Raw genomic sequence first — 27,513 nt, 5'->3', positions numbered from 1 at the left:
GCCTGGCCTGTGTCCACGGTGTCAGGAAGCCGTTTGGCAAAGGTGGCCTGAGGGCCTGGGTGTCTGCCCCCGGTGGGGGCTGTGACCATGGTGGGGGGTGGGAGGGCAGGTGGCACTTCCTGACCATTCAGGTGCTCAGGGCCCGGGTGGAGGGCAGGTCATCAGAGCACGAGGCCCTGAGGCTGGGCACTGCTAAGCAATGGGAACACAGGTGAAGAGTTCAAATCCTGGAGAAGGACTCTTGTTCACCTGTAAAGCGCCCAGGGGTGGAGGGGTGGGGATGGGGCTGCCGCCTCCTGGTGCTCTACCTTTTCCGTCTGACATCCAGCCCAGAGCTCAGCTCCACACCAGGGCAGCCCTCGCGGGGACAGCGGCCGGCAGGGCTGGGCTGCCCCCTGGTGGAGGGCGGTGGGGTGGGCAGCTGAGCTGAGACCTGCAAGGGAGGCATAGAGGGGGAAACCAGGATAGCCCTGGAGGCACCCGCAGAGCCTCTGGGGGCAGGGCCGGTGGGGTGGAGGTGGGGGCGAAGTTTTATGGGGCTCTCTGGAAGAAGGTGGGGTCTCTGCCACCCCCTGGTTGGGAGACCTCCTCGTCTCTGAGTCGGGTGGTGAGAGTCAGTGAGGCCCTCATGACAGCGCGGGGCGCTGTGGTCCCTTGGTCGCCAGCCCAAGAGGTGTGGACGCCGTGGGGGTTCTCCTGGGTCCCCCTGTGTTTCTTCCACAGCAGCTCTGCAGAATTCAGGCTGTGGCTGCCCAGGGGGAGCCCTAAAGGGCTCCGTGAGGATGGACAGACATCCCCCTGGGGAGAAGAGACAAAGCTGTGGCTGGGTCACAGCGGCCTCTACAAACAGGCTCCAGTGCAGACTGTCAACCACTGCAGCCCAGGCCCCAGCCGGCAGCTGTGTGGACACAACATCCCAGGAGCAGCCAGCCGCTGGACCAGGGCCTTGGAGGTGGTGGTACTTGAGCAGAGCATTATTTTACCAGCACGTCAGGGAGCACGCTGCGGGAAGTTTTGTGGCCAGGGTAGGACTCCATGATCCCTGCCAGGCCACTCCATCTCAGGAAGGGCCCCAGTCAGTTACCAGTTTACCACCTCTCAGCCCCAAATCCACCCTTCTCGCCCAGCTCTGTGCTTTGGGAGCCAGACCCTGAAACATGTCCCATCGCCAGCTGGGGCCATCCTAGGCAGGCACTGCAGGGACGCTGGGGGAAGGGGGCTCCCTAGGGCTCCAGCGTGCCCTCTCCTGACCCCTCAGGCTCAGGGGTTTGTGCTTGGTGAGCTCCTCTTCATCCCAGGTTTCCTGCACACACGCCTGGTGCCCGGGGCAGCTCCCCAGCCTGGTGGAGTGTGGCCGCAGCCTGCCTGCGTCTCCAGAGGCGCTGGGCTTTCCCTTGTCTTCTGGGACGTCCTTTCCAAACTATGCTCTAACTTGCACATGAGAAAATTGGCAATGATGTGAATTCAACTCACAACCTAATCCTGCAACCCACATGATCAAATTCTATTTGAGCCCCAAGACTATGGGACAGGAGGGCCTCTTGGGGCTGCGGTGGAGCTGAACGCAGACCTGAGCTCACATCATTTCCCTTCGAGTGTCCAGGACACCAGGGGCCTCACGGCCATGGCCACACGTTCACAGCCGTCCTGTCACAGCCAAGAATGATGGCAGCTTGGTCACTCCTGAAGCTGCAGCCATGAGTCACTCATGTCTCCCAGGTGCTCAGACCGGTGGTTGGCCCCAAGGATGCAGCCAAGCCAGTCCCAAAACATCACCTTTGGGGGCACCTCCTGGGCCAGTTTCACATTTGCCTTTTCCATATTCTTGCTTCCACCCCTTGCAGTATCTTCTTCCCTTTCACTCATTAACATTTTCAATTGCTGGTGTGGCTCCTGTCTCCTGGTTCAGGTTCAGGCATCACTGTTATCTGTCCAATGTCCGGGCCACCAATGTGGGGACATCCTCACTTCTGCTCTTGTCAAACAGTCTGATGTCTTTACCTCAAAACTACTCCAAGTTTGGTTCCACACCCTACACTGGTCGCCATCACCTCTTTTCATGAGTGAGAAACAGAGGGACCTTTCAAACACAGGGATCAGGCCACCAACTTCTTCCAGCACTTTCCATGATGCTTAGAATAAAACTCCAACCCCTTGTGGCTCCAAGACCTACACGTAAGACTGCCCCGACCTCCTGCCTTGTTGCCCCCACCCCACTCAGGCCATGAAGGCTTCCTCCTGCCCGGTAGCCCAGTCTCGCCCTGTTCTGCCCACAGGGCCCTTCCATGCTGTCTGCGTGCGCAGCCTCTCCAATCCTTCAGGCCGGGCTCACATGACACGCTCTGACCCTGGGCATCTCTGCAGAGCCAGTGGGGCTCCTCATCTACCGGGTGGGCTGCTGGGCTGTCTCTGCCAGCCAACCACTAGACAGGACACACATCCTGGGCGCCAACATCCTGGCTCCCGGACAGACACATGGGCTGGCACCAAGGAAGCACAAGGATGATGGAGTCTGGGGACAAAGAAGGTCTTCCCACGTGCCCGCCCCTCTTGGCCTCACGGCACCTAAACCCCATCGACCTGAGAGCAGCAGCTGCCATGATGTGGGGAGGAGGTACAGAGCCCTGTTTGTGAGGAGGGGGAGGGCCTTGCCTGCTTCCCCACATCGTTGGCTCACTGGGACCCCCGGGCATGTCCCCTCAAAAAGGTGTCACCAGCGTTCCCACAGGCGACAGTGTTGGTCACAGGGTACATCAGGAACCAAACGGATGAAGAGGTGTGAGTGGCCGGAACTTAAGTTCCCTGAACCTCAGCCTTCTCATCAGCAAAACAGGAACAGGGGCCGTCCCTACCCCACGGGGTCAGAAGGACAACACCTGGCTGTACCTGGGGGTGCCCAGGGCAGAGGACACTGGCTGGCGGGCCCCCAGTACCTCATAGGTGGAGCCATCTGCGAGCCGTAGCATCCCATGGCCCTGGCGCTGGTCTTGGACCCAGTTGCCCTCGTACTCGTCTCCATTCCTGGGGGCAAGCGCAGAGGCTGCTCTCAGGCCGGGAAGGCCAGGTGGCTGCACTGACGCAGACCGGCTCCCCGGCTGGGCCCCAGCGCATGTCCCCAGGACTGAGGCAAAAATAGGCCCAGAACAGATGGCGTGAGCCACGGCCTTGCCAGGATCTGGCGGAGGGGCAGGCAGCCTGGGTGCCCGGCAGGGTGCAGTGACAGGCGGCCCTGCTTGCTGGGTCCCAGGTGTGAAGACTGGGGAGGATGACGGGGAAGGAAGCATAAGGAAGAAGGGAGCCTGCAAATCCCAGGGCAGGATTTTGCATGAAAACTGCCCAGAATTTGGAAGATGTCCAGCCACAGGCCTGAAGGAGAAACCTGGGTCGGGGGGTGTGCTCTCATCCCCACTCTACGTTCCCCCAACCTCCACCTTCCTACCAGATATTTTATTCTTGGGATGGAGAAGGAAGGTGGAGATTGATGTTTTTTCTACCAAGCACACATAGAACCAAGTTCAATAACAGAGAGAAATTACAGAATCCCATCCAGGCACACAGACCCTCCTTTCAGGGCTAGGCGCTCGAGGGGGGATGGCCCGCTGGCCAGTGAACTCACCGGAAGACCATCCGCCCTTGGCCGTGCCGCTTGTTGTCGTGAAACGACCCCCAGTACACTTGTCCATCTGCATCCACCAGACACCCGTGTCCTGGAGAAGGCCAGAGCAGAGGTCACCTTGTGCCTCCCTTAGGGGAGGGAATTGTCTGGAGGAAAGCTAGCATTGGCACCCCCGGGGACCGAGCTGCATGGGGGACCGAGCTGCATGGGGTCCCTTGGCCCCAAGATCTGATCTGGAACAGCTGGGCAGCCGCACGCAGCAGGAGCAGCTCTGGGTTCAGTTCTCAAGGTCCCAAGTGAGGGTGGGGGTGCCATTCAAGGGCCACAGTCCCCCAGAATAGAGACTGAAATGCTGTTGTCCCGCTCGGGTGGTGCTGCGGGGTAGTCAAGGCCAGCTTGCAGGAGTGAGTTCATGCTGCGGACACGTGGCCATCCTGGGCCTCTACCATCTACTCAAAGGACCCAGAGACCAGAGAACTTGCCAGTGTAGGCATGGTGTCTCCAGAATCTGGACACTCAGGGAGGGGAGCGCATCCACACTCCACCGGGAGGCCTTGGAGGGGGCGGGGACTTTTGCAGGGGGTGGGCTGTTGGGGGCGTAGCCACTCCCCTCACTCCCCGGAGCCTCACTCGCACTGGCCACCAATGTGGCCTCCTGACCAGCACTGATCCCCTCCATGGTGGCCTCCTGACTGGCACTGTTCCCCTCCATGTGGCCTACTGACTCACGCTGTCCACCCTCCCCAACACGTGGCCTCCTGACTGGCTCAGCCTGGCATGATGTGGAGACGACAACTGAGTGGAGGATCAGGAGGGGCCATCAGCCTCTCACCCCAGGAGCCCCACAGGCCTGCTCAAGGGCTGCGACGCTCCATGAGGCCAGAAGACCTGCCCAGCTGAGGCCAGACCAGCCCAGGATTGAGTGCAAGGACAGAACGGGGACCTGAGTCACCAGGTCTGGGTGGCTTGCTGTAAACCCCTTACTTTGAACCTCAGTGGACAGGGGAGCATGCTGGTGCCCGGGCCGTCAGGCCCTGAGTCAGAATCCCAGCAGGGTTATGGCCAAGGCCCCACAATGTCTGCCCCACAGCCCATACCCTGCACCTTCCTGCAGACACCCGACCTTCTCTCAGGCCGCGGAAGAGCTCCCCTTCGTAATGTCCACCGGCTTGGTACTTCATGATGCCGTGTCCCTGGGGCTCTCCGAGAACAAACTGTCCAGTGTAGGTGTTCCCTGGATGGGAGGCAGAAAGCCGTGACTAGGGTTAGAGCCACTTCCTGAGTGCCTCAGGGTAATGATTACCCAGTTCTCACCTGACTCCTGGGCAGCTGTGGTCATAGAGCAGAGTATATGTTTATCTCACAGCTCATGCTGGTGGATGAGGGAGATGGGACAGAGTGGGTATGGTCCCATCACCTACAATCCTCTCCCGCTCTCTTAGGGACCTTCTTGGGGAGTAGGGGGGGGGGTCTGTATGCCTGGAGCAGAGGCCCCTCCAGGCCAGAGTCTGTGGAGTGAGACTCCTTTCCACCAAAAATCCACTTAACGCTTGCTGTGAGGGTCTGAGGTCCTGCAGGCAGCACTGGGGCCATCCCACCCCAAGCTGGCACGAGGCCACTACGAGATACCTTTGGGGAGCCAAGGGTCCTCAAGGTTTAGACACAGTGTCTTCTGCATCCAGAAAGAAAGGGGCAGCTCACAGCAGGGTGGGTTCAGGAAGAAGGGCTGGCAAGCTGACCTGTCAGTGTCCAGTGCCGACAGCCCTCTCCTGTGATCTCTCCATCCACAAAGTCACCTTCATAGTAACTCCCATCTTTAAACAGCAGCTTCCCCCGACCTGGTGAAAGACATCGTGATGTTAGGCTGTGGCTGGGAGTGACTGCTGGGGCCATGTGCGGCCGGGCTTGTTTCTCAGAGAGAAGAGCAGGTCACAAGGTCTTTGTATTTGGTTCTGTCCGGGCCATCAAAAGCTCAGAGACCCTGCCCCTAGATCTCCTCAGAGAGCACGTGATGGCCATCTTGCCTCTGTCAGCGCAGGTGCAGAGGGAAGGTGGGGGTGGGGGAAGAGAGAAAGGGCGAGAGAGAGAAAAGCATGAGGTGACACTGAAAAATACATTTTGAAAAGAAGGAACCGCTTTGTCCAGGTCAGGAAGAGACTCACAGATTTCAGCACAAAAGGGAGAAACACCCATGTGGCAAAAACACTCCCATAAAAGTCAAAAGGTTCCAAATACACTGGCAGCCGACTGATACACAAATAGTTCATGAGAAAATACTGAAAGATCAATCCTCTGGCAGAAAAATCTGCAGAGGCTTTGAGCAGACAGAACCCCAAACAGGCATCCAACTGTGACAGTAAGCTTTGGAAAGTCCAGGTCTGCCTCTAGGGTGGACGCCAGGGGACTCTCGCTTGCTACTTGCTCTCCTTGCTATTTAGACTTTTTTTTTTTTTTTTTTTTTTAATGGTCAGCCTCTTCATCTTCAAGGAAAAAATAAAGACAGTTTTCATCAGCACCAAGGTGGCTATCTGGGTCCCCCATTCTGCAGATGGCCCCTCATGTGCACGAGTGAGGGCCCGGTGTGGCAGGCACTCACGTGGCCCCAGCTCCTCTGGGACATGTGCTGTCAGTGGAATGGCTACAGCAAGAGGCCATAGCCTGTCCTTACCGTGTTTCTTGCCTCCTCTCCATTCTCCTTCATATCGAAAGAAAGAATTCGGATAAACGTAGATCCCATAACCTGAAGGTTGAAAGGACACCCAGGTGAGCACCAGGTACAGATGACGTGGCTGACGACCAGCACGCACAAGGTGGGGGCCATCCCGGGGCTTCTCTAGGTGTCTGTCGTTTCACCTCTTAGTGAGCCTCACCCCCACTGCTCCCCAAAGGCTGTTTGGGTCACAACTCTCCCTGTTAATCCGTTTATACAGCAGACATGCTGAGCGCCCAACCCATGCAGAGACGCCGCCCCGCCACCCTGGGTCACCGAGGGTCGACTCAGTTCCTCCCGACTGGGTCTCCAGGCCCCAGCCGGTTTTGCTACTCGGGGCCCGGGACCCCGCCCATACCGTGGGCACCCAGACACCTGAGTTGGGGACGACCAAGCTCCCGGGGTGCGAGCTAGGTTCGCAGTGAAGGCGCGGGGATGCTCAGCGAGTGCCCGGACCTGTCCGCCTCCCTCCCTTCCCAACGGAGGCCCGGTAGGGTAGTCGGCTGTTACCGTCCCGCGGTGGCCTCCCTGAAAGCTCCCGGCGCGGCATGCAGGAGGTCGCGCGTCCCTCACTGGCGAACGCCATCTTGCCGCTAGAGGTTTCCCTTAGCAACTGCATAGTTCTTCTCTACTGGCTCGTTGGTTGTGAGCGGGCGTGGCCTCTAGTCAGTCCCTGGGCGTTACCAAGTTCTGGAGCTGAACTGTCTGGGCCCGGAGCCAGAGGACGCGAATGCGCTTGCGCAGCATGGCGAATTTCCGCCGCTTACGTCTCTTCCGCCGACGTGACAACCCAGCCAACGGGTTGGGCGCTCGCACCGGAAGCGGAAATGGTTGGAGGCTCTCGGCCCCGCCCCGGCGGCCATCTTGGAAGCCCGGGAGGCGGTGCCGCGCAGGACTGAGCGGAAGTGCTCGGTTACCCCTTCCCGGACCGAGCGAAACGCCGGCGCGGCAGCCACCCGCGTCCTTCTTCCCGCGGCCCCCGGGAGACCGCGCTCGGCCGCAGTGGACCGCGAGGTGCTGGCGGGCGGGGCGGGGCTGGGTCGGGCGGGTGCCGTGGTCCTGAGGGGCGCGCGTGAGACTGGGGCAGGGCCGGACCCCCGGGGTCGCCGCGGTGACCGGCCCCAGTTCCCTGGTAGCGCGTCCTGGGAGGGGTCGGCTGCTTGCCCGGGGCCGTGGGACCTCGGTGTCCTCGCCGACCCAGGGCGGCCTGCGGGACTTGGGTAGGAAGCGCCGCGGTGGACTTGGATCGCTCGGGGTCGAGACCTGGCCCTTCTGCACACCGAAGATCCCGAGCGCTCGGGCTGACCGGCTCGACGGCGCCCCGCGTGCTGTCCTACAGCTGCCTCCGGAAACCTGCCCCAGGCACATGAGCCTGGGAGCGTCCCGGGGCGCCTGCTACTCGGTCGGGTTGGTCTCATTCCCGGAGATGTGTAAGATGGAGCTCTCCTCGTAGGTGAATATAGGGCCCCCAGGTCTTGGTGGTGCAGGTGTGGTCGAGACGGGAAGGTGGTCATGCCCAGGAGAAGGAGCCGGCCGTGAGCCCTGGCCGAGCACTCGGGTGGGTGAGGTCTGGAAGGGCTTTTCAGAGAAGAGAACATCATCGCAGGATGAAAGTGTGGGAAATTACCAGGCTCGGGACTCAGGAGAAAGGGGGCAGGGGATGAGGGGAGACATAGAGGGAACCAAACGGTGCCAGGCAGGACTGTCCTCTGTGTGGGATGCGTCTGTGTGGGGACAGCTCCACAGACAGGTGCAGTGATGACTCTGGTACTCTGCACACAAACCCCCATAAGTGATACTCCTGGTCTCTGTTTCGAACAGTCTGAACTTGTTTTTTTTCTTTCTTTCCTTTGTGGCTGAGCCTGAGGCAGTGACATCCGACAGAGAACTTAACCCACTGCTAGCTCTGTGCCTGGCCTCCTGGATAACGGGGCCAGCAGTGGAGGGACAAGGCTCCTCTTCCGGGAGCTTGCATTCTAGTAGGAGGAAAGAGAAATGAGGCAAAAAGCAGTCTGAAGTGATTGTCCCACAAAATAGAACAGGGTGATGTGATCTGAGGGATAGGCGCCAGTTGGACAGTCATGGAGGGCCTCTTTGAGGAGGTGGTCTTGGAACTGCAGGGGACTGCAGACAGCGCAGCTGTGTTAGGGCCACCCTGATTGGAAACAAGTCCGAACAAGGCCATCTTGCTGCCTTCCTCCCCGGGGCTGCTCCTGGTTAGAACCAGGCCCCGCTCTGGTTCTAACAAGGCTGGCTGCTGACTCCCCACCAAAGGCCTGGGGAGCGGGGTGCTGAGATGCTGTGGCCCTGTTTCACAGAGTGGGGAGGGCCACAGTGGCCTGTGAGTCACGCCATAGACAGGCCATTTGATCCAAAGTTCACCTTCTTAATGTTGATGGGAGTTTAGCCAAGGTGTGAAGTTATGTTAATGTATATGTCTTATGTCAGGTGATGGGAAGTTGGTCAGCATGTCGTGGGAAGATCTTTCACACGTTCAGTTAAGAGAACAAGACAGAAGCGGTTGTCTCTGTGTAGGGCATACTTTAGAGGAATAGCAGGTGTTTCTCTAATGTTAATACCTCAATTCAAGTAAAAGCATTTAAATGGTAGACACTTTGGTCATAAAAAAGTAAAATAGGGAAACATTTGTATGGAATTGTAGGATAAATGATGTTACTGATATAGCTTTCTTTTGGCCTGACTTTGGTCTAAATAGGGTGGCTGGCCTTCTCTAATTTAGCCCTTTTGAAAATAGGAAATTTTCCCCAGTTGAACATAGAGGCAAACTTTCCCAAAAGACAGGGCTAGGAGCTACAGTTCACCTGTTCGGTTCACTGTGGCTCCCAGGAAAGCAAAGGGCATTTCTGAGTCTCCTTGGCACTCTGCCCCTCCACTCCAGGGCCCCAGGAAATGGTGTTACAGAATCAGTAGACGTTCTAGCACAGATGTGCTGGTGCTTGTGGGACTGCTCAGATTATCTTCATATCAAAGTTGTACTGTTGACCCTTGAACAACATGGGTTTGGACTACATGGGTTCACTCTCATGTGGATTTTTTTCATGAAAACAGTACCGCAGTACTGCGCGATCTGCAATTGGTTGAACTGCAGGTCCAGAGACTGACTCTAAAGTTATACTTGGATCGTTGACTGCTGGGGTCGATGCCCCTGCGTTTGTTCAAGGAGCCACTGCAATTGGTACTGTGTTCCATCTGGGATCTAGGATCACGTCTTGAGCCTGCTAACTAGCGGCTGCATGCAGGGAGGATGTGCAGATCCAGGCTCCAGCCTGGCCGTGAAGAGGCTGAGCAAGGGGCTGACTCAGACCGTTGGAAGCCTCAGGTGTCTGCCCAAATGGGAAGGGCTGTGCCACCTTCCAGATGAGGAGCGGTGGCTGCACGACCATACCGCTCAGGGGTGGTGGACTCCATGTTGGAGTCCGCTTCTGGTCCCCAGCCCTGCCATGGTGTCACATGGGGGGAGGAAGCCACTGGTGGTAGGGAGGCAGTGAGAGCTTGTCCCCAGCATCTTCACCAGCTTTGGACTGGCATGGCCTTCTGCCCTCTGCGTCCTTTTTGTTCTGTGGTTCAGGTGGGGGCCATGCTGGGCTGCAGGAGCCAAGGCCAGAGCTGCTCTTGACTTTGAGCAAGTGGCCTGACTGTCTGAGGCTGACGCACTGCTGTGGCATAGGGGTGACGGTGCCCACCCTTCTCTTGGCAATTTGGGCTCTCATGTGCTGAGTCCTCACAGAGTCGTGCGGCCGGATGAAGCAGTCAGGAGCAGATAGGGTTACCTCCATGCACAGATAAGGAACTGGGGTGCAGACAGATGGCTACTGGGAATCCTGGCCATGGAGTGGGGACCTGGTCTGGACAGGGCCTGGCACCGTGGGGAGCAGCCTGGACAGAGACCAGGTGGGGCCTAGAAAAGAGGGGCCACTTGGGAGCCTATGGAGCAGCAGGAGGAGATGCTGGCAGTGGGCGAGTCTGGAGAGCCCTGGGGAGGTGGGCCTAGCCGCCTGTGCTGCAGACTGGCCCCAGGGAAGTGGACACAAATGTGTCCACAGGACTTTGCAGCCAGCGGGGCGGCCCTGGGACTGGTGGGAGGAGTGTGAGCAGGTGACAGGAGCGGAAATGAAAGTCCACCGGTGCTGCTTTGCATGTCACGTGGCCTCCTGGCTCTCCACCAGAGCATGTCGCTGGCTCCTTTCTCTTTCCTGGATGACTCGTGGTAAAGGCACAGGCCGGAAGCCTCCATGTATGTGAAATAGTGAATACTGGAAAAACCTGCTCGATGGTGTTGATGGAAATAGGGCAAAGTGATTAGGTCCTTGAATGCTGTTTATTTAATATAAAACTGTTCTGTGTCTTTCTTGCTTACAGAATGTCTGAAGGTGACAGTGTGGGAGATTCTGTCCATGGGAAGCCGTCTGTGGTATACAGATTTTTCACGCGACTTGGACAGGTTGGTTTTGGGTTGCAGAGCTGTATACACCTTTAAGGAGAAGGCAGTGGCACGCCGTTCCAGTACTGTTGCCTGGAAAATCTCATGGACGGAGGAACCTGGAAGGCTGCAGTCCATGGGGTCACTAGGAGTCTGACACGACTGAGCGACTTCACTTTCACTTTTCACTTTCATGCATTGGAGAAGGAGATGGCAACCCACTCCAGTGTTCTTGCCTGGAGAATCCCAGGGACAGGGGAGCCTGGTGAGCTGCCATCTATGGGGTCGCAAAGAGTCGGACAGGACTGAAGCGACTTAGCAGCAGCATATACATTTAAATGAGACTTGACCGTGGGGCATTTCCCCATGGAGTGTAAGTGTCCTGGCAGCCCCCCTGGGGTGCACACTCGCACTCAGAAGCATCTTGTCTTGTTACTGTGAGGATGCTGGGTCTCCTGTGGTTCAGGCCACATGCTTGTCTTCTGCGTTTTTTCAACAACTTTTAAAATGTGAAAAGCCTTGATTCTTAGCGTACACGTTGCCCTGCCTCTGCCCTCACTGTCCCCTTCCTTAGCCACCCACGTCCATCCTTGTCCATGTCTCCTCAACCCCTGCCCCCAGGTCTGCACTCCATGGCGGGACCACCCCTCAGGCCACAGCAAGGCCTGTGAGCGTCTGTCTTGGAGGAAGAAGTCTGACTTGGTAGAGAATCGTACAGACTGACGTAGGACTCAGAACTAAAACTGTCGACTTTTAAAAGAAAAAAAATAGCATCTGGAAAACTTGATAATTATTGAAGCCAAGTAATGGGCCTCTGTGGGCTCACATTCTCTCTTATGAATGACTAAAATTTTTCATAATTAGAACTTAAAAATTGGAATTAATTTCAAATTAAAACGAGAATACAGACGTGTATATTAGTTAAATACTTACACAGATGTACACACGTACATAGACGTGTGCACATGTGTGAATCTAGGAATTTGGCCATTTGCTCTGCAGCTGTGTCTGTTCCCCGCCCCCTGCCCTGCCACTGCTGGGCGGGCGGGACGGGACCCGCACTGAGTCCCAGGTGCAGAGTGGTAACATTCTTCTGTCTCTGCTCTCCTCTCTGTCTCCCCACGATGGCCCCTCAGGCCGATGCTGTGGGACCATCAGCTGTGAAAGAGAGATCCATAATATCTTTGGTTAAAGAACGAATGCGTCTCCAGAACCGTTGCAAGTAACTTTTGGATTAGTTGTAGTTACCGCTCGGCGCGAGGGTCAGCAGCAGGCATGCTCTGCAGCGGGAACCACAGGGCGGCCATAACACAGTCTGTGTCCCTTCTAGATCTACCAGTCCTGGCTGGACAAGTCTACGCCGCACACGGCCGTGAGATGGGTGGTGACACTGGGCCTGAGCTTCATCTACATGATCCGTGTTTACCTGCTGCAGGTCGGTGGCGCGGGACCTGGCCTGGTGTGCAGGTGGGAGGGTTGTTTCTCCTTCTGTCTCTGGGGTAGAAGTGTCCTGGTCTGCTCAGGGGACCTCCTGGTGCCCCTTGGCTGGGCCTCCTGGGGATGGGGACAAAATCACCTGGACTGGCCACCTCATTCCCTGGGTGCGTGAGACAGGTTGGCATCTGAGGAGGACCAGGTGAGGTGACTGAGGGCTCTCCCAGGGGCCAGGCGTCCTCCCTGAACCCTGCTGACTGCCTGGCTCCCAGGTGGGAGCCCCTGTGGACCCTGAGACCAGGGAGGCTCACGCCTCGTCTGGAGTTTTTTTCCCTGGGCACGACAGCTGTTTCCTCCATGAGAGCAGATCCATCCTCCTGGGTGTCTCCCAGGTTAAGAAGGGTGGGTGTGAGGACAGGTACTTCACCCATTGGACACTGCCCTATGTCCAGCCCTGGGGGAAACGCTCCCCTCAGCCGAGTGTAGAGACTCATCTTCGGTGGTGGTGCTTGTGTCTGTGTTTCTGAGAGGAAGCCTAACCCTGCTCAGTGCAAAGGTGGCAGGCCTGGAGCAGCTCTGTAGCAGGCGCGGTTTGTGTCGGCAGTCTACAGTTAACGTTGTTTGCTACGATTGGGTCTAGGTGTTCTTAAGAAATTGGACCTTGGTCCAGTCTTCATGGAAAGAGTGACCTCGAAACCTTGAACTGGGGGATTTGGGCAGGATGGGGGTGCGTTTTGTACAGGCTAGTTTCCCAGGTTAGACTCACCAAGTCCATGCCTGATCTGACCTCCCTCCAGCCTCAGCCCTGCCACCAGGAGCTGGGTAAACACTCAGCTGTTAATTTTTCACGTCTAGGATTTTGTTGTCTCACTTGAACATTTTTAAGGTATCAGGACATCAAATGCCAGCGTGACAGATCTCAGCTGGTTTGTTTGAAAACGTTTGGGCTTTTAGAATTGGTCATGCAGTGCAGTTCTGGTTCTCATTGGATAAACTCACTCCTTTAAGAATGAGCTGAGGATTTTCCTGGCAGTCCAGTGGTTAGGACCTCCAATGCAGGGCCCAGGTTCGATCCTTGGTCGGGAACTAAGATGCTACGTGCCATGTGGCCAAGAAGCCCAGTGGCAGACGTACGCCCTCCTCTGTGTCTCCTGAGGAAGGTTTTTCTTCATAATACTCTGTGACTCGGTGGTTTCCTGATTTTCTGGTTCTGGATTTCTTCTGGGCAGAGGCTGTGAGCAGTCCTTGCACGGTGTGTGTGGTGCCAGCCACCTGCTGCAGGGAGCTGAACTCTCAGGTCTTGGGCTGGTTCGGGGCCCGTGTCCACGTTGGGGGCTGCTCGCAAGGACGGACCTGTGACCTGGGTGTGCAGCTTGGGTGTGTGGCTTTGTGAAGCACCCCATTTCTGCTCTCTTCCGGGGCTCTGCTGGCTTTAGGTTTTGGGTGCATTTGACTGGACGCTGGCTTGTCCACGCTCAAGACCCACAGTACAGCCTGAGACTCACTGTCACTGTGGATGCTCACTGCTCTTCTGTCACTTGTTCTGAGCTTGTGTCCACGTGGGTTCAGTCGAGACGAGGACTGGGTTCGGGGTGGCCTCACTGACCATGTCCCTTCTCTTCTAGGGTTGGTACATCGTGACCTATGCCTTGGGAATCTACCATCTGAATCTCTTCATAGCTTTCCTTTCTCCAAAAGTGGACCCTTCGTTAATGGAAGATTCAGGTACAGTGGAGTGTGCCTCCTTCACTGTTTGGGGCAAGTTGTGATTTTATGTGCTTCACAGAACTGCTGTTTTCTCCAGAAACATTTGAAATCTCAACTTTGGAGACTGTTCTTTAGGTGTTTAAAATGTACTTGGAACTTCTGTGATCCTGGCAAGTTTGTAGAAGGACTTGATAAACCCTGTCACAGTCACAGGAGGTGGGCGCTTCTTCCTTTCTGTGTTTGGCAGATGAGGAAACTGAACCTTGGGGCTGTGTATCCTGTGCAAGGGTGGGATGGAGGGGTAGGGTGGCGTGAGCTGGGGCCTGCCTCCTAGGCAGCTGGTCTAGCCAAGGTCCCTTCTTGCAAAAGCAGGCATCCATACTGGTTGGCGTGGCTCAATGAGGCCACTGGCCCCTTGATGTCCCAGGACAGTGGGTTGAAGAGTTCTTGGCTCTGGCTGCTCCTGGCATACCTGGGCCAGATGGAGGCCTCAGTGCATGCCTGCCAGCCAGCTGGGGATAAGGCGGTGCATGACCAGATGCTAAGGCCTTCCTTTGGGCCGACGCTGCCATGTTGGTAACACCCATTGCAGCTCCTGTGGAGCCTGTGGGATCCTGCTCGTTGTGGCAGAGACACTGTCTAGACTGCAGATCGTGACTAGAACCATGTGTTTTCTCTGTGGAGTATCTGATGAAAAGATCAAAGGAAACAACCCTTTCATTTACTGTTGCCATTTGGGGAATTAGAAAGCAAGAGGCCTATGTGTAGGCCTCAGTTTCTCCATGTGTCACTGGGGAGGGCACCTTCCTGGGTGGGGTGGGGTGGGGTGGGATTCCCGGCTCGTGGCGGAGGGCAGCTGTCCTGAGCCCAGTGCCCTCTTGAGCCAGTGCGGCTCCCGCCCCTGCCTGCTCGTGGCTGTGTGTGCTCGTCTCTTCCCTTCCCTTCAGATCTCAGGTCATCCGGTTGATGGATTCCTGGAAATCGGCATGGGGGTGAATTGTTTACACGATCTCTGGAAGTGGTCTTAACGAGAAATTCTCATACAAATCTAAAGCTGTGAATCAGTTTCTAAATCAGCCGAAATCCTCATTTTGTGTTTGGTTAAAGTCTGGGTTTCACGTGTCAGGGCTGTTGGTTCAAAGCCCTAGGGGAGCTTAGAACTGTAGGAAGGACGGGACTGCGCGCCTCACCCTGCTGACTCTGACCTTTCAGATGACGGCCCCTCATTACCCACCAAACAGAACGAGGAGTTCCGACCCTTCATCAGGAGGCTCCCAGAGTTTAAGTTCTGGTGAGTCCCTCTTCCCCTGTGTCCCTGCCCCCGTGTTTGTCTCGCCCCACCCTTGTATCACCACGCGTGCTCCTCCCCATGTGTTCCCCCTTTTTCTTGCACATGCTCCTCACGTGCTTGTCCCTCTGTGCTCCCCCTTGTCCCGTGCTCCTCCCTGCATGCTCCTCCCCGCCGTGCTTGTTTCCACATGTGGCTCTGAGCTGGGCAGGTGTTTGGTTCTGGTGAGCTGGCAGCCTAGACTCCTCAGAGAAATGCCAGCTCTAGTATGTTTCCCTGTCTTGGATGTTGTCTCACCCAGAGTGTGAGATATGCCTGCTGGGCATGGGGGTCCTAGGGGCCTCCAGGGCGCACCCTGCCCTGGGTTGCAAAGTAACATCACTGTGCCTTGAAGCCACAAAAAGGGGGCTGCTTCAGGGTGGAGGGTCCTGGGTAGGTGACTGACTCGGCTTCTGGGGTACACTGCTCTGCACTGAGGGGACTAGCTCCCTCCCTGCTTGGTTCTTGGATGATCTGGGCACAGGGCAGGTGTTGGTGTGAAGAGGTGTTGACTTGTCTGTAGGCCTCCTGGAGGTGGTCCCGTGTGTGTGATGTAATGATGAGTGTGAGAGAGGGGTGGAGATGACCCCGCTGGCTGGGGAAGTGGGAGGGTCTGTGAGTGTGTCTGTCCTGTCCTGTGTCATTGGCCTCTTCACCCCACCCTCCTGGTGCAGGTGCAGCCCCAGTTGGGTGTGAAGTGCTGGGCCCAGGCTGCTAGGGGAGGGGTGGGCAGCGGGCGAGGTTGGGCCCTGTCTGCCCTCTGGGGTAGCCTTTGCTTGCTAGAAAGGGATAGCCAGACGGACTTGAAGTAGGGCTGCGACCCTGGAGTGTTTGGCCCTGGGCTGGAGGGCGGGTGGCCCTGAGGTCTAGTTGCACCTGTTTTGCGGGATGCTGCTTGGCCACTGGGGGACAGCCTGCCGGGCATGTGGAACTTGGGCTGGAGGCTTGGGACTGGGTGTCTAGACGTGGCCCTGCAGCACATGGCATCCCTGTCCAGCCACCAGCCTGAGCGGCACCAGCAGTCCCACTGCTCATTTTACGCTTGGTGTCTGTGTCCCATGCAGTACATGGCACATGCCACACGCAGCTCCCCCGACCCCCCGGGGTTGCCTCCTGCACTGACCACTGGCCGCCTCTCCTTCCGCAGGCACGCGGCGACCAAGGGCATCTTGGTGGCCATGGTGTGCACCTTCTTTGAGGCCTTCAACGTCCCGGTGTTCTGGCCCATCCTGGTGATGTACTTCATCATGCTGTTCTGTATCACCATGAAGAGGCAGATAAAGGTAACGCTCAGGTGCTGCTGTGCCGCGAGACAGCATGTCTGGTGTGAGGAGCTCTGAGCCAGGCTTTGGTCCGAGACACCGGGGCTGTGCAGACCCTGCTCTCTGTGCAGTCTGGTGGGTGTGTGCGCTTGCCACCGGCATGAGCCACAGCCGCTGTGTCTGGTCCGTGTACAGGGCCGGGCCCTCAGCACAGCCTCAGGTCATACCCTCAGGTGTGGCGCATCATCCAGGGGACAGTGAGGGCCCAGGATGCGTCATGTGATGCCCACATCAGCCTAAGCCGTCCTTGGTGACAGGGCGGCTCCGCTTTGTCCTCTTCTCCCCCAACCCTGGGTTCCCAGCTTGGTAGCTCTAGTTCGTTCTGCCCACAGAATGGGGGTTACAAAACCTGTCCTCTACTCCTGGGGTTTCCAGCAGCTCAGCTGGCTCAGCCAGGCGGTAGGGGGACAGGGGTGTCTGAGGAGCCCTGGCTTCCTGCCTGCATGCAGCAAAGACGGGAGTCAGAGCTGGAGGGGAGTTGGGCCATGGGGAGGCCATGCTGAGATACGTCTGTCTGTCTGTCCCAGCACATGATCAAGTACCGGTACATCCCATTCACGCACGGCAAGAGGACATACAAGGGGAAAGAGGACGCGGGCAAGACATTCGCCAGCTAGACGGCCGCCTGCTGCCTCACAGCGCCTTCTCTTCTCACATACAGTAGTTGAGTACAAGGGAGTTATTTTCTTTCTAAAAAGAAGCTTCGATTATTTGTAACTGAAGTATCAGGTTTTTGAAGAAACTGGCATTTAAACCGAATCGCATTGATTTATTTTCCAGCCGGTCAGGTGTGCAGACGCTGGACTTGTAGTGGAACGCAGGCTGGGGGATAGCCGGGCGGTCTGGGGAGGGTGGGCGGCCGGCTGGCGGCGGAATCAGGCCCACGGAAGGATCTAGGACGCTCGGCTGCTGCCTCTGAGGACGCCCACCGCCTGCGTGGAGGATGCGCGCCCACCGGAGCAGCCGCTCCCTTAGCTGCGGGTTCCAATGCCAGTTTCCCAGTTCATCTCACGGGAGATGTGTCGAGTTGGCCTCTACCATGATGACTCAAAACTTTATTCTTAACGACCATGATTGCTTTTGAGGGCCTGGAATTACAAATATATATTTTAATTGTTTGAGATTATTTTGACACCTTTCTTTGATACGTCAAGAGTTGTTTTAAGTGTGTTCTCGGCAGCAGCCCCTTTCAGAGACATCTGGCTGGAGGGCCAGTGCCGTGGGCTTTAACACACGGCTTCTCACTTTCTACGGGGAAACAACTTTAACCTGCATGTCAGCTTTTTTGATGTGATAAAAACCAATACTCGTAAACATTTTACTAAGTGACTTTTTAATTCCAATTTTATTAAAGACAATGTCCCCGCTCTCGTGTAGTCTCTATCTAACCCACCACAGCTCCTGCACCAGGAGGGCCCGCGGGGCGCCCAGCCACCCTGGGAGGCCGTCACACTGCCACGCCGCTGACTCCCGGCTCCAAGCACCATTTCCATCTGTCTCAGTTTCGGACCTCAAGTGTTCCCCTTGTGGCTTTCTTTTGCCAGTTTTTGCAAATCTGAACTAAGCAGCTCTTGCTTTTAAGAGGCCACATGAAGATCTTTGTGTACCTGACCTGAATTTTAAGCTTCATGCATAAATGATGTTGAGATCAGTACCTGTTGCCAGGCCGTGGCGCCTGCGCTCTTGACTGTTTCATACTGTTGTCCCGGTAAGCGCACTGATGTGAGACTTGACGGGAAGTTGCAGCCACTCGTTGACCGTGTGAGGACGGGGTTTAGGACCCACGGAGCCTCCCCCTGTGCTCCTGCCTGCCTGGAGCGGGGCCCGTGGTCACAGCCCGTCTCTGGGGCTGACCTCCACCTCTTGAGGAGGGCCTTGGCCACCAAGTCACATGGAGAAGAGGCCCTTCCACATGGGTGTGTGCACCCCTCACAGCGTCAGCACACCAGCACTCCTGTGGAATTGGTGCTGTAAGGATGCCTATGCCAAAATCCAGTCTGCAGGATTTGAGCAGATCTAAAAATCTGAAGATAACAAAGGTGGCAGGAAGCAGGCTGGCCACAGTGGTGAGTGGTGATGGCAAGCTGGCTGGCCCGCTAGGTGCTCCACGCGGGAGGAGACCCCTCCTGTGGTAAGGCCGGAACATACACTGCCGTGTTCTAGAATGGGAAGCAGACTTGACCATTCACTAGAAGGCATGTGCCAGAGGTGTTAGGGTTGATGACAACTTCTGGCTTTCTGGGAACAGTTGTGCTCCTGCCCTCCAAAGCCAGCTCCAGGGACAAGGGTGAGGTCCGTGGGTCTTCTGGGCTGCAGGACTATCATGCTGGGAAGGTAAACTGCTGGTGCTCAGCTCCAGGTCAGTCAGGCCCCACCCTATGAGTGACTGGTTTGGGGAAGGGAGGGGCGTTCTGAGGGTGGACTGGCTGCCCAGCAGGTCCCCACCCAGCCTGCCCTGCAGGCCTGCATTAGCCAGGTCCAAGTCCAGGTCCGGTGCCCATCCTCGTGGCAGCTGGCATGGTATCACTCGTGACAGAAGTCTTGAGATTTTCTCGATGTCTGTGCAGAAGTCGATGAGAATAAGACTGCTCTTCCAGCAAGGGGTCAGCGGTAGTGCCGCAGGTAGACCAGCTTCTGGGGGAGGAACTTCTCCCTGCAGAGGGGACACTCCGTCTGGGGGGGGGGGGGACAGTCACAGGCCACCCAGCACAGCATCTCCAATAAAACGGATGTACCCGTGTCTCTTAGAGAAAGCGTTTCTGAGACACTGCAGGCAGTCGGGGTGCATGACAGGGACAGTGACCAGTGAGGGGATGTGGGATGGGGAGAGCACTTGTCCATTGAAAGACCATGGCCACCCAGAGTCTCTCAGGAGTTCTGGGGTGTGAACTTCTGTCCTGTCCCCACCCCTCGGGACTGGGTCCCTCCTGTGAGGGCACATGCCCCACATGGGCCGTGTGGGAGGCAGTGCCTGTGCTCCTGGGGCTTCTGCAGGGCGGCCTGGACCCCAGGAGGAGGCTGTAGCACCCCTGCCCCTGAGGCCCTATGGGCTGAGGAACCAGGCAGGCTGGGCCTCAGGCCCCCGGAAGAGATGGGGAGGTACACGGGGGCCCAGGGGCTGCCCCTCCCTGGAACCATTACAGGCCTACGACAGGCCTACGAGCTAAGTCCCCTGCTCTGGCCCCCTGGCTTGCTGGACCCCACACTCCAAGGTCTCAAGGCTGAGCTCTGGCCCCAGGACTCTAGGGCCTTTCTTTTTGGGTTGGAGCTTCGCCAGCTTCCACCAGTGCAGTGCCCTGACTCCAGATGTTGCCCCGGGTCCAGCCTACCTGGAGGCTTCTAGAAGCACGCCCCTCCCCCAAATGACAGGCGGTTTTGGGGACAGGAATGCTCCAGATGCCCACCTTGGTGTCTCCCCAGTGGGTGATACACTCCCAGCAGAACAGGTGGCCACAGGGCGTGGCCGTCGAATGCCTGCGTTCCTCCAAGCACAGCGTGCACAGTGGGTTTCTGGAAACTGCTCTTTCCTCTGCATGGCTCCTGGTGGGAGTAGGTAGATGGGACACAACTGAGCTGGAGTCCCGCCGGGCACCTGCGGAGCCAGCCCCTGCCCTGAGCCCCTGCCCTATCCCACACACCTGCGGCGGGACAGGCCGCGCTGTAGCCTCCACTCCCTCTGGGCGCGCTGCCTCTGCTGGAAGCCGTAGAGCTGCAGGCCCACAGCCAGCACCAGGTGCAGCAGGGACACCAGCCCCAGCAGCTGGTAGCTGGCGCGAACCCGAGGGTCCTCTGCGAGTGGGCGGCGGACACGGAGCTGTCAGGGACCCAGGGGATAGTCACATGGTCAGAGGGTGTGAGGCACTGAGCAGCCCAAGGGCCCGGCCTTCAGGTGGGATTAAGCCAAGCCTGCCTCTGGCTGCGGGAGCGGGCAGGAGTGCCTGGTGGGCCCAGCACTGAGCAAGGAGGATGGCGATGGAGCCTGCAGGTCACTGGTTGCAAGCAAGGCATGGTAGGAAGGGGACTGCTAGGCACTCAAGCCTCACAGAAAAGGAACCAGCAAAGAGGCCTGAGCTGGGGAGCCCTGCGGACGGCAGGGGAGCCCTGCATGGCAGATCCACTACTCATCCCCATTCGGAAACAGAAGCTCCTGCTTGTATCAAGGCCCTGGGCTGCCCGGGTGACTCTCTGCAGGCTGGGACTCCCAGCCACATCCTCCAATGGAAAGCTACTTGCCCTCCACTGCTGTCTCCTTCCCTAGCTGGGAGCACGGACTGTCAGGTTAGCCAGACCAGCCAGAGCCCAAGAGGTGGGGCCCTGGTGTCTGTGGAGCAAGAGATCCCGTGGCTGCCCCGAGGCCCTGAGTGGGTTGCAGCAGCTCGATAGACACCTGACACAATGGGTAGTGCGAGTGCAGTGAGCATTGGAGCTGGGAGGAGGAGGCGTAGAGGCGCTGGACACCCCTGCCAAGGGAGGCCAGGGGGTGGGGGAGAGCCTGGAGACCTTGGGGAGGCGGGGCCCAAGGGGAGGCCTTCTGGATGAACTCTGAAGCCAGGGCATCAGCTGAGACCCAGCAGGGTTGGAGTCCCTGTGATGGGCGGAGACCACCAGGTCTGGAGACCATCAGACCTCCCCAGGTGGGAGGCTAGCAGGGATGCTGGTGGCAACAGGGTCCATGTGGTTGTTATCGGGTCACTCTCAGGGGGATGGCCCCAAACCTGACCCTCTGTAAGGATGGCCTGGATGGGGTGGGCATAGGGCCCAGGAGCCCGGGTATACAGCAATGTGGCCACAGGTGCTGACGGAAAAAGACTCACCCCACCCTCATCAGGGTATCTGGAAACCAAACTTCCTCCGGTCTTTAACAGGACCCGACAAGACCCATGCTTCCAGTGGGGATTTCAGCTCCGGCCCTGTGACTGCTTGTGGGCATAGTCCCCGAAGAACAGCCTCCACAGACAAGCCAGACCTGTTACTTACGTAGGTGATGCCCGTGAACCTCTTGGCCAGGTGGTAGAAGACACCGTGGATGTAGAACCAGGCCACGTGGAGACGCTGGAGGCACCCGAGGCCCTGCTTGAGCACTGACATGGCCCGCAGGAGCACCCCCTGCTGCTGTTCTGTCAGGCCGGCCATGCACCGGTGCACCCAGCGCCTCACCCCTGACTGGCTGCTGGGGGCCAGGCTGCCCCGCAAGGGCCAAGCGCCGTCGCCGGCAGCCTGCAGCTCGTGCTCCAGGTGGAGCAGGGCCTTATCCAGCAGGTAGGGCAGGACGGTGTGCAGTGCAACCAGGATCCCGCGTCGCAGCTTTGAGGGCACGTGGCGCTGTGATGGGCCCACCTGCACGATGCTGACGTATTCCTCCCCAAGGGTCTGGTAGCCTGCAGGGAGAGGGGCTTCAGTGATCTCCTCTACCGGGCCCCCACCTCCCCTCCAAAGGATGATCCTCACAGCCCACACCCTGTGGCAGGGCGCAGTGCTGGGACCCCTCGGGCCACAGGTTCAGCTGCGGAGAAACAGTCCCAGACAGATGTGACAGGGAACCTCAGGGCTTCCAGAGGCCTGGCCTGGACTCAGGGCCTGGGCTCCACCTAGGGAGGGGTCTGGGTCCCTTCCTTCGCAGAGGCTGCATGCGGGCCAGTTGAGGGACACTGTGAAGCACCTCCAGAAAGCTCCCTCTGCAGGCAGTCCTTTCCTGTCCTCGGGGCCCCTCGGGAGGTTGCACTGTGGCCGCTACCTGCCAGTGTGGTGAGGCTGAAGTAGGCGAGATCTGACACCAGCTCTACCTCTCTCCTCCACTCCAGCCACTTCTTTGCACCTGAGAGGAGAAACTGTATGCATTATTCCTGAGGGGCTGGGGGCTGTGGGGCACGAGGGTCAGAACAATCCTCGCTCCTGCTGCCCAGGCTCAGCCCTGTAGCCCCTGACTCGCTCCCCACACTCTGCTCGCTCCCTGGACTCTCACGCTGTTCACTCTTTCCATTGACACCTGCGTCGCCTGGGCCCTGAGTGTCCTGAGAACCTACCCACCTGCAGCCATGCCCCCTCCAGGATCCACCTAGGCAACTGCTCTAGAACCTAGAGAACCACAAGGACAGGCAGTGTAACACAGTGACCGGGAGCTCAAGCCAAGACCACTGACCAGCATCAAACTGGAGCTCCCACACTGCTGGCTGTGAGCTCAGGTGAGTTATATCTCTGTGATCCCCATTTTCCTGTCTCTGAGGAGGGTAATGGCCACAGGTCCTCCAGGCAGGCATGTGTTAACAAAACGAGTTAATGTTCTGAAGCACGGAGAGCAGTGTCTGGCATGGAGTAAGTGAACCTGTTAGCAAAATTAATACACGGGCCATTTGTTTTGATCCTGTCGTGTTCCTCTCTTCCTGAAGGCCGGCCGATGGCCACCCGACCCCAGTGTACAGTCCAGCTTCCCTTCAGCTGCTCCGAAGGAGCCCGCTGTCGGCTGGAATCTACCCCACCCTCTTGCCCCTACACTGTACTCCAACGCCCCTGCTCCACGGTAGCCTCGTGTCAGCAGAGCCGTGAATTCTTCTGCGCCTGGTGCCTGGCCTCCACCCCCGCCCTCTGCGGCAGGGGTCAAAGACCGGAGCATCCGCTCCTTCCTTCAGCTCAGGTCTCGCGGGGCGCGCAGGGTTAGGCCGAGCCTGCAGAGGGCTGACCGGCGGCCCTGGGGCTCGTTTTCCCGCCTCGCGCCCCCACGGCCCGTACGGCCCCCAAGACCCCCGCAGCGGCCCTCACCTGCCAGGTTGTGCAGGGCGCCGCCCGCCGCGCTCCGCAGCCCGCCGCGGTAGTAGTCGTCCTTCTGCGCCGCGCGGACCACCTCCGGCGGGCTGGCGGCCGCGGAAGCCATGGTCAAGGGTCGCAGGGCCGCGGGGATCTTGGGGACCGGGGGACAGGGAGGCGACGCAGGCACCCAGATAACCACGCCCACGAGGCGGCGCCAGATGACTAAACTGGGCTCGGCGTGCGGCGCAGGCCTTGCGCGTCACTGAGGGCGGGGCCTGGGGCGGGGCTGGGTTGACAGCGGCGCGGTCCGAGCGGCGCGAACCTGGCCCAGGGTGCAGACGCAGGGCTGGAGGGGGCGGGTCAAGGGGGCGGGTGAGCCGGGGACTGGTGAGCGGCACAGTGTGGGAAGTGACCGCGGGGACGGCCCCCAGAAACTGGGAGAGGCGTCAGAGCCACAGCAGGTGCTGACTCCCTTTGGTGGGGCACTTGGCCGCCCCCGGGGCCGGAAGTAAGGTGGGCTGTGGTCTCCCCGCTCCCTGCAGTTCTCTCTGAGGGGCGCTGGCGCCCCTGAGTTCTAATACCTGCGACCCGCCTGTGGGCCCAGGAAAGGAGCTCTGGGGCCCGGGAGAGGGCAGGGAGCGCGGATTCTTGAACCTCGGTGTTTATACTAGCGGCTGCCCCACACGTGCAGACCCCCGACTCCTCTCAGCTTCTCTCAGAGCAGGGACCAAAGAGGGCCGCAGGGGTTAGGGGTGGGGGGTGGGGAGACTGGGAGGCCACGCACCAGAGGGGATCCCGATGCCCAGGCACAGGCTACAGCTGGACTTGAGCTGCAGTTCAGGGCCCAGCGAGGGGCCTGGGGAGAGGGCAGTGAGAGGAGGCAGTTGGGGTGCCCTAAGGGCTCTGGGTCTGGAGCAGGTTGTGTGTGTGTGTGTGCTTGCTCAGTCTGTCCAACTCTTTGCCACCCCATGGACTGTCGCCCACCAGGCTCCTCTGTCCATGGAATACTCCAGACAAGAATGCTGGAGTGGGTTGCCATTTCCTCCTCCAGGGGATCTTCGCCACCGAGGGATCAAACCAGAGTCTCCTGTGTCTCCTGCATTAGCAGGCAGGTTCTTTACCACTGAGTCACTTGAGAAGTGAGCAGGCCATCAGTTCAATGACTCGGTTGTGTCCGACTCTTTTTGTCCCCATGGACTGCAGCATCAAAGTGTCTGTATGTGTGCCTCAGTTGTATGTGTGCCTCAGTGGAGGGGCTTGTAGGGGCGCGCCACAAGGACCAGAGGGCCTTGTCCTTTTGGACCTAAGGGGTAGGAGAGAAAGGAGGCAGGTGACCCGAGGGGGTAGGGGAACCACCAGGGCCCTGACTTTGGCTGGGAGGGTGTGGGCTGAGATGGGTTGCAGCTCCTGCCTCACTTTTGCTCCCACATGAATGTTGGTATGGGTATGTGCCCAGGCAGCACAGCTCAGCTGCACGGAGCCAGCCTGGGGACAGACTCAGGTCTCGTCGGGCTCCACCAGGTGCAGGCAGGCCCCACCTAGAGGGAGGAGACAGGACCTGGGTGGTCCCACAGTCCCTCCTGCTACTGAAGCCCCAGTGACCCTTGGAGTGGTGCCCTTGTCTGTGTACCCTGGTCACAGAGGCCACCCACTGGTTTGGTTTGTAGTCCGGGGTGGACCCTCAGGCAGAGGCCAGGTGGAGACACAAGCCTCACTAGTTTCTGGCCAACTCTCGTCAGACAGGCTGGCCCCAGAGACGCCCTGGCCTGTGGGTTTGCACAGACAGTGTCCACCAGCACCAAGGTTGATTTGAAGAGGTTTTGTCTCCTTCCTCAGGGTTACCACCTGGCTCCTTCAGAACCTTGAGGGGCAGGCCTAATCTGTGTCACCTCCCCCACCGGCTGGTTCCACCTCCCTGCCCCGCACTGCATGTCCAGGTCTTCCTACCAGCACTGCCACACTGGGCAGGGCAAGGCCAGTAACTGTTACTGTGTGACTGTTCTCAGGGAAGTGGGGCCTGGGATCCAGCTGGGTCCAGGCCACCCCCGGTGTCTTCACCTGCCATGGGAGCTGGTTAGTTGGGGTCCGAGGGCCCTAACTGTGACTTGGGTTTTTTGGGAGCAGGGTCAGAGCCCAGAATGGCCAGCAGGTGGCGCCATCAGCCCACTTGCTCCACCAGGGTAGCAGTAGAATTGTAGAGGACTGGGTAGTGAGTCTCACCTAAAGAGTGAATCTGGATCAAAACCAAAGAAGGAGTGAGGCTAGCAGGGTGCAGAGATGGCCACATGGCTAAGGAGAGGGATGAGACGGTTTCAGAAGGAAGTTGGGGTGGACGGGAAGTCCCAGCCTGGTCAAGAGTTAGCTGTCCTTGTTCCCTGGTGGCCAGGCAGGTTGGAGCCCCGGGTGTGCGATGGTCTCCTGCTGGAGGCCTCACCATGTGACTTCTGACCAACTCTGGCTCCTGGGACAGGAAGGGGAAGACCCGCAAGGACTTGGCCACTGGGAGCAGGCACATATCTGACTGGGTGTAGACCCCGCATGGGGCCTAGACGTCCTCTACCTCATTTGGCTCCCTTTCTGCAGAAGCAGCTGAGCCAGGGACCTGCTGTGACCTCAGCTGTGTAACCTCATCTACAGGAACTCACCTGCTCCCTCTGACACCCCTGGGCCTCAGTTTTCTGGTCTGCGGAATGGGGATGCAGATATAAGGAACTGACGCTTATAAAGTGCCTATTTTGTATGTATCAGCAGCTGCAGGCTTGGGCAGGGCTGGGTCTGAGTCAGTGGGAGCGGGGTCCTCACCTCGCCACTGAATTCAGTCACTTCCTCACACTGTCAGATCGGTCCCTCCTTCAGGACACTTGCTATGGCCCCTCATTGAGCTCAGCATGGGGGGCAGCCCTATGCACACTCTCTTGGTTCCCCTGCTCATCTCCCAACCTCCCCCAGCCCCACCCAGCAGCCCAGTGGTCAGGCTGGCCAGCTGGTCTGTGTCCCTCTGCTGAGAGACCAGCTTCACTGGACATACCTTCTTGCTTGGGCAGCTGCTGTGCCCTCGAGCCCAGCTCAGGAATACCTGTCCAGAGAAGGAAGGAGGGGCATGTGGGTCAGCTTGCAGCACTGGACTGTTGCCAAGGTGGTCTTGCTGTGTGACCTCCTCCTCCCGAATCTCCAGGGCATGGGGTCTTCCAAGCATGGCAGGATACCTGGCTGGGTGCACCGCTGCCCTGGGACTGGGGGTGGTCTGCTCCCAGCAGAGCCTTTCCTGGAACCCTGGATCCCCTGGCATATCCTATAATGGGGAGCAGGTGCTTCTCATCGTCTGAGGATGGCTGAGGAGCCAGTGAGGCTGAGATGCTAACCTGGGGGTGGTGTGGGGAGACGCAAATGGCTGGGGACCTTGGGTCAGCTTTGCTGTCAGGCCTGGGTCCTTGACTGAGCAGGCTCTTTGTGGCACGTGGAGCAGAGGTGTGCACTGCTGCCCCTAGTGGGGCAGTGGGAATAGAGTCGGGGGTGGGCTGCTGCAGTTCCGGCCCCAGGTGTGGGCTGGACTGGCCCAATTCCCCCTTTCCCTACAGCTGGAGGGACTGGCCGTTAGGGTGCAGCTCTCCCTGGGGACAAACCCGGAGAACAGGTTCCTCTAGCCAGCGGTGCTGCTGGGCTGGGAGTACACCTTACCCGCCAGGCAGCTGCCTTCTGTGGGTGGCCCCCCAGAACTGAGTTGGGACTCCCACCAGCCCCTGGGGCAATGGCCTCCCCAACTCCCCCCACCCCCGTCACAGGACCCAGAGCAGTGCCTGGCCAGGGGCTTGTTGGGAGAGGGGACGGGACAGGGGCTGCCTAGGGCTTGAGCTGGCCTGGGAAGTAATGTCGAGTGATTTCAGGGCACAGGCGCTGGCCAGGGACTCTGCCAGTGGCCAAGGCCAGTATGATTCCTTACTCAGTGGGGTGCTTGGACTTGGGGGCCCTGGGCCTCTGTCAGGCTTCAAGGGAGAATGGGACAGGAATTTGCAGCTTGAGGGGCCAAGGTGGGAAGTGGTACCATCCTTGTGGCAGAACTGCGACTGAGCTCGGAGAGGCCATGCCTAGTCCAAGGCAAGTGCAAGGTGAATCCCGTCTGTCTGGTCCCACATCTGGATCCTGGTGATTTTGCCTGATGCTGGGGAGAAGGTGGAGATGTGAGTGCAGCCATCATTCTAGGGCTGAGCTGGT

General features: G+C 58.5%; 3 protein-coding genes across 6 annotated transcripts in view; 1 reads left to right on the top strand and 2 right to left on the bottom strand.

The window, feature by feature from the left end:
- The window catches only part of MORN1 (MORN repeat containing 1), a 49,909-nt gene extending 42,969 nt beyond the window's left edge, over positions 1 to 6,940 (bottom strand). Inside the window, exons 1-6 of the mRNA XM_013970254.2 lie at positions 6,837 to 6,940; positions 6,285 to 6,356; positions 5,356 to 5,454; positions 4,740 to 4,850; positions 3,617 to 3,707; positions 2,934 to 3,021 (exon numbers count right to left, since the gene is read on the bottom strand). Of these exons, the coding sequence (XP_013825708.2) occupies positions 2,934 to 3,021; positions 3,617 to 3,707; positions 4,740 to 4,850; positions 5,356 to 5,454; positions 6,285 to 6,356; positions 6,837 to 6,912 (537 nt within the window). The 5' untranslated portion in view covers positions 6,913 to 6,940. The remainder of the gene's footprint in view (positions 1 to 2,933; positions 3,022 to 3,616; positions 3,708 to 4,739; positions 4,851 to 5,355; positions 5,455 to 6,284; positions 6,357 to 6,836) is intronic.
- Positions 7,160 to 17,878, top strand: RER1 (retention in endoplasmic reticulum sorting receptor 1). Of its 2 annotated transcripts, none has more exons than XM_018060484.1 (7): positions 7,160 to 7,340; positions 10,707 to 10,788; positions 12,098 to 12,202; positions 13,827 to 13,926; positions 15,121 to 15,199; positions 16,383 to 16,518; positions 17,085 to 17,871. In XM_018060484.1, the coding sequence occupies exons 2-7, from the start codon at positions 10,708 to 10,710 to the stop codon at positions 17,172 to 17,174; spliced, it is 591 nt and encodes a 196-aa protein (XP_017915973.1). In that variant the 5' UTR covers positions 7,160 to 7,340; position 10,707; the 3' UTR covers positions 17,175 to 17,871. The 2 variants fall into 2 exon arrangements, with proteins under 2 accessions (XP_017915973.1, XP_017915974.1); XM_018060485.1 differs by lacking the exon at positions 7,160 to 7,340 and adding an exon at positions 10,506 to 10,581 and having other exon boundaries at positions 17,085 to 17,878.
- Positions 17,874 to 23,524, bottom strand: PEX10 (peroxisomal biogenesis factor 10). 3 transcript variants are annotated; one of them, XM_018060482.1, is made up of 6 exons: positions 23,314 to 23,524; positions 22,292 to 22,372; positions 21,535 to 21,935; positions 20,196 to 20,371; positions 19,962 to 20,097; positions 17,874 to 19,230 (listed from the first exon to the last, which is right to left on the bottom strand). In XM_018060482.1, the coding sequence occupies exons 1-6, from the start codon at positions 23,423 to 23,425 to the stop codon at positions 19,162 to 19,164; spliced, it is 975 nt and encodes a 324-aa protein (XP_017915971.1). In that variant the 5' UTR covers positions 23,426 to 23,524; the 3' UTR covers positions 17,874 to 19,161. The 3 variants fall into 3 exon arrangements, with proteins under 3 accessions (XP_017915971.1, XP_017915969.1, XP_017915970.1); XM_018060480.1 differs by having other exon boundaries at positions 17,874 to 19,210; XM_018060481.1 differs by lacking the exon at positions 22,292 to 22,372 and having other exon boundaries at positions 17,874 to 19,210.

This window comes from Capra hircus, chromosome 16 (genome assembly GCF_001704415.2).
Source record: "Capra hircus breed San Clemente chromosome 16, ASM170441v1, whole genome shotgun sequence".
NCBI classification, from domain to species: Eukaryota; Metazoa; Chordata; class Mammalia; order Artiodactyla; family Bovidae; genus Capra; species Capra hircus.
Note: the sequence above shows the minus strand (reverse complement) of the source record. Positions and strands in the feature narration are given on the sequence as shown.

Excerpts from the sequence above, each read along its gene's own strand:
- PEX10 (XM_018060480.1), bottom strand. The coding sequence starts at position 23,425 with ATGGCTTCCGCGGCCGCCAGCCCGCCGGAGGTGGTCCGCGCGGCGCAG. Across the intron at positions 22,373-23,313 it reads CGCCCTGCACAACCTGGCAG|GTGCAAAGAAGTGGCTGGAG; the intron begins GTGAGGGCCGCT and ends TTCTCCTCTCAG. Across the intron at positions 19,211-19,961 it reads CCCACTGGGGAGACACCAAG|GGAGAAGTTCCTCCCCCAGA; the intron begins GTGGGCATCTGG and ends TCCCCTCTGCAG.
- RER1 (XM_018060485.1), top strand. The coding sequence starts at position 10,708 with ATGTCTGAAGGTGACAGTGTGGGAGATTCTGTCCATGGGAAGCCGTCT. Across the intron at positions 10,789-12,097 it reads TTTTCACGCGACTTGGACAG|ATCTACCAGTCCTGGCTGGA; the intron begins GTTGGTTTTGGG and ends TGTCCCTTCTAG. Across the intron at positions 16,519-17,084 it reads CCATGAAGAGGCAGATAAAG|CACATGATCAAGTACCGGTA; the intron begins GTAACGCTCAGG and ends TGTCTGTCCCAG.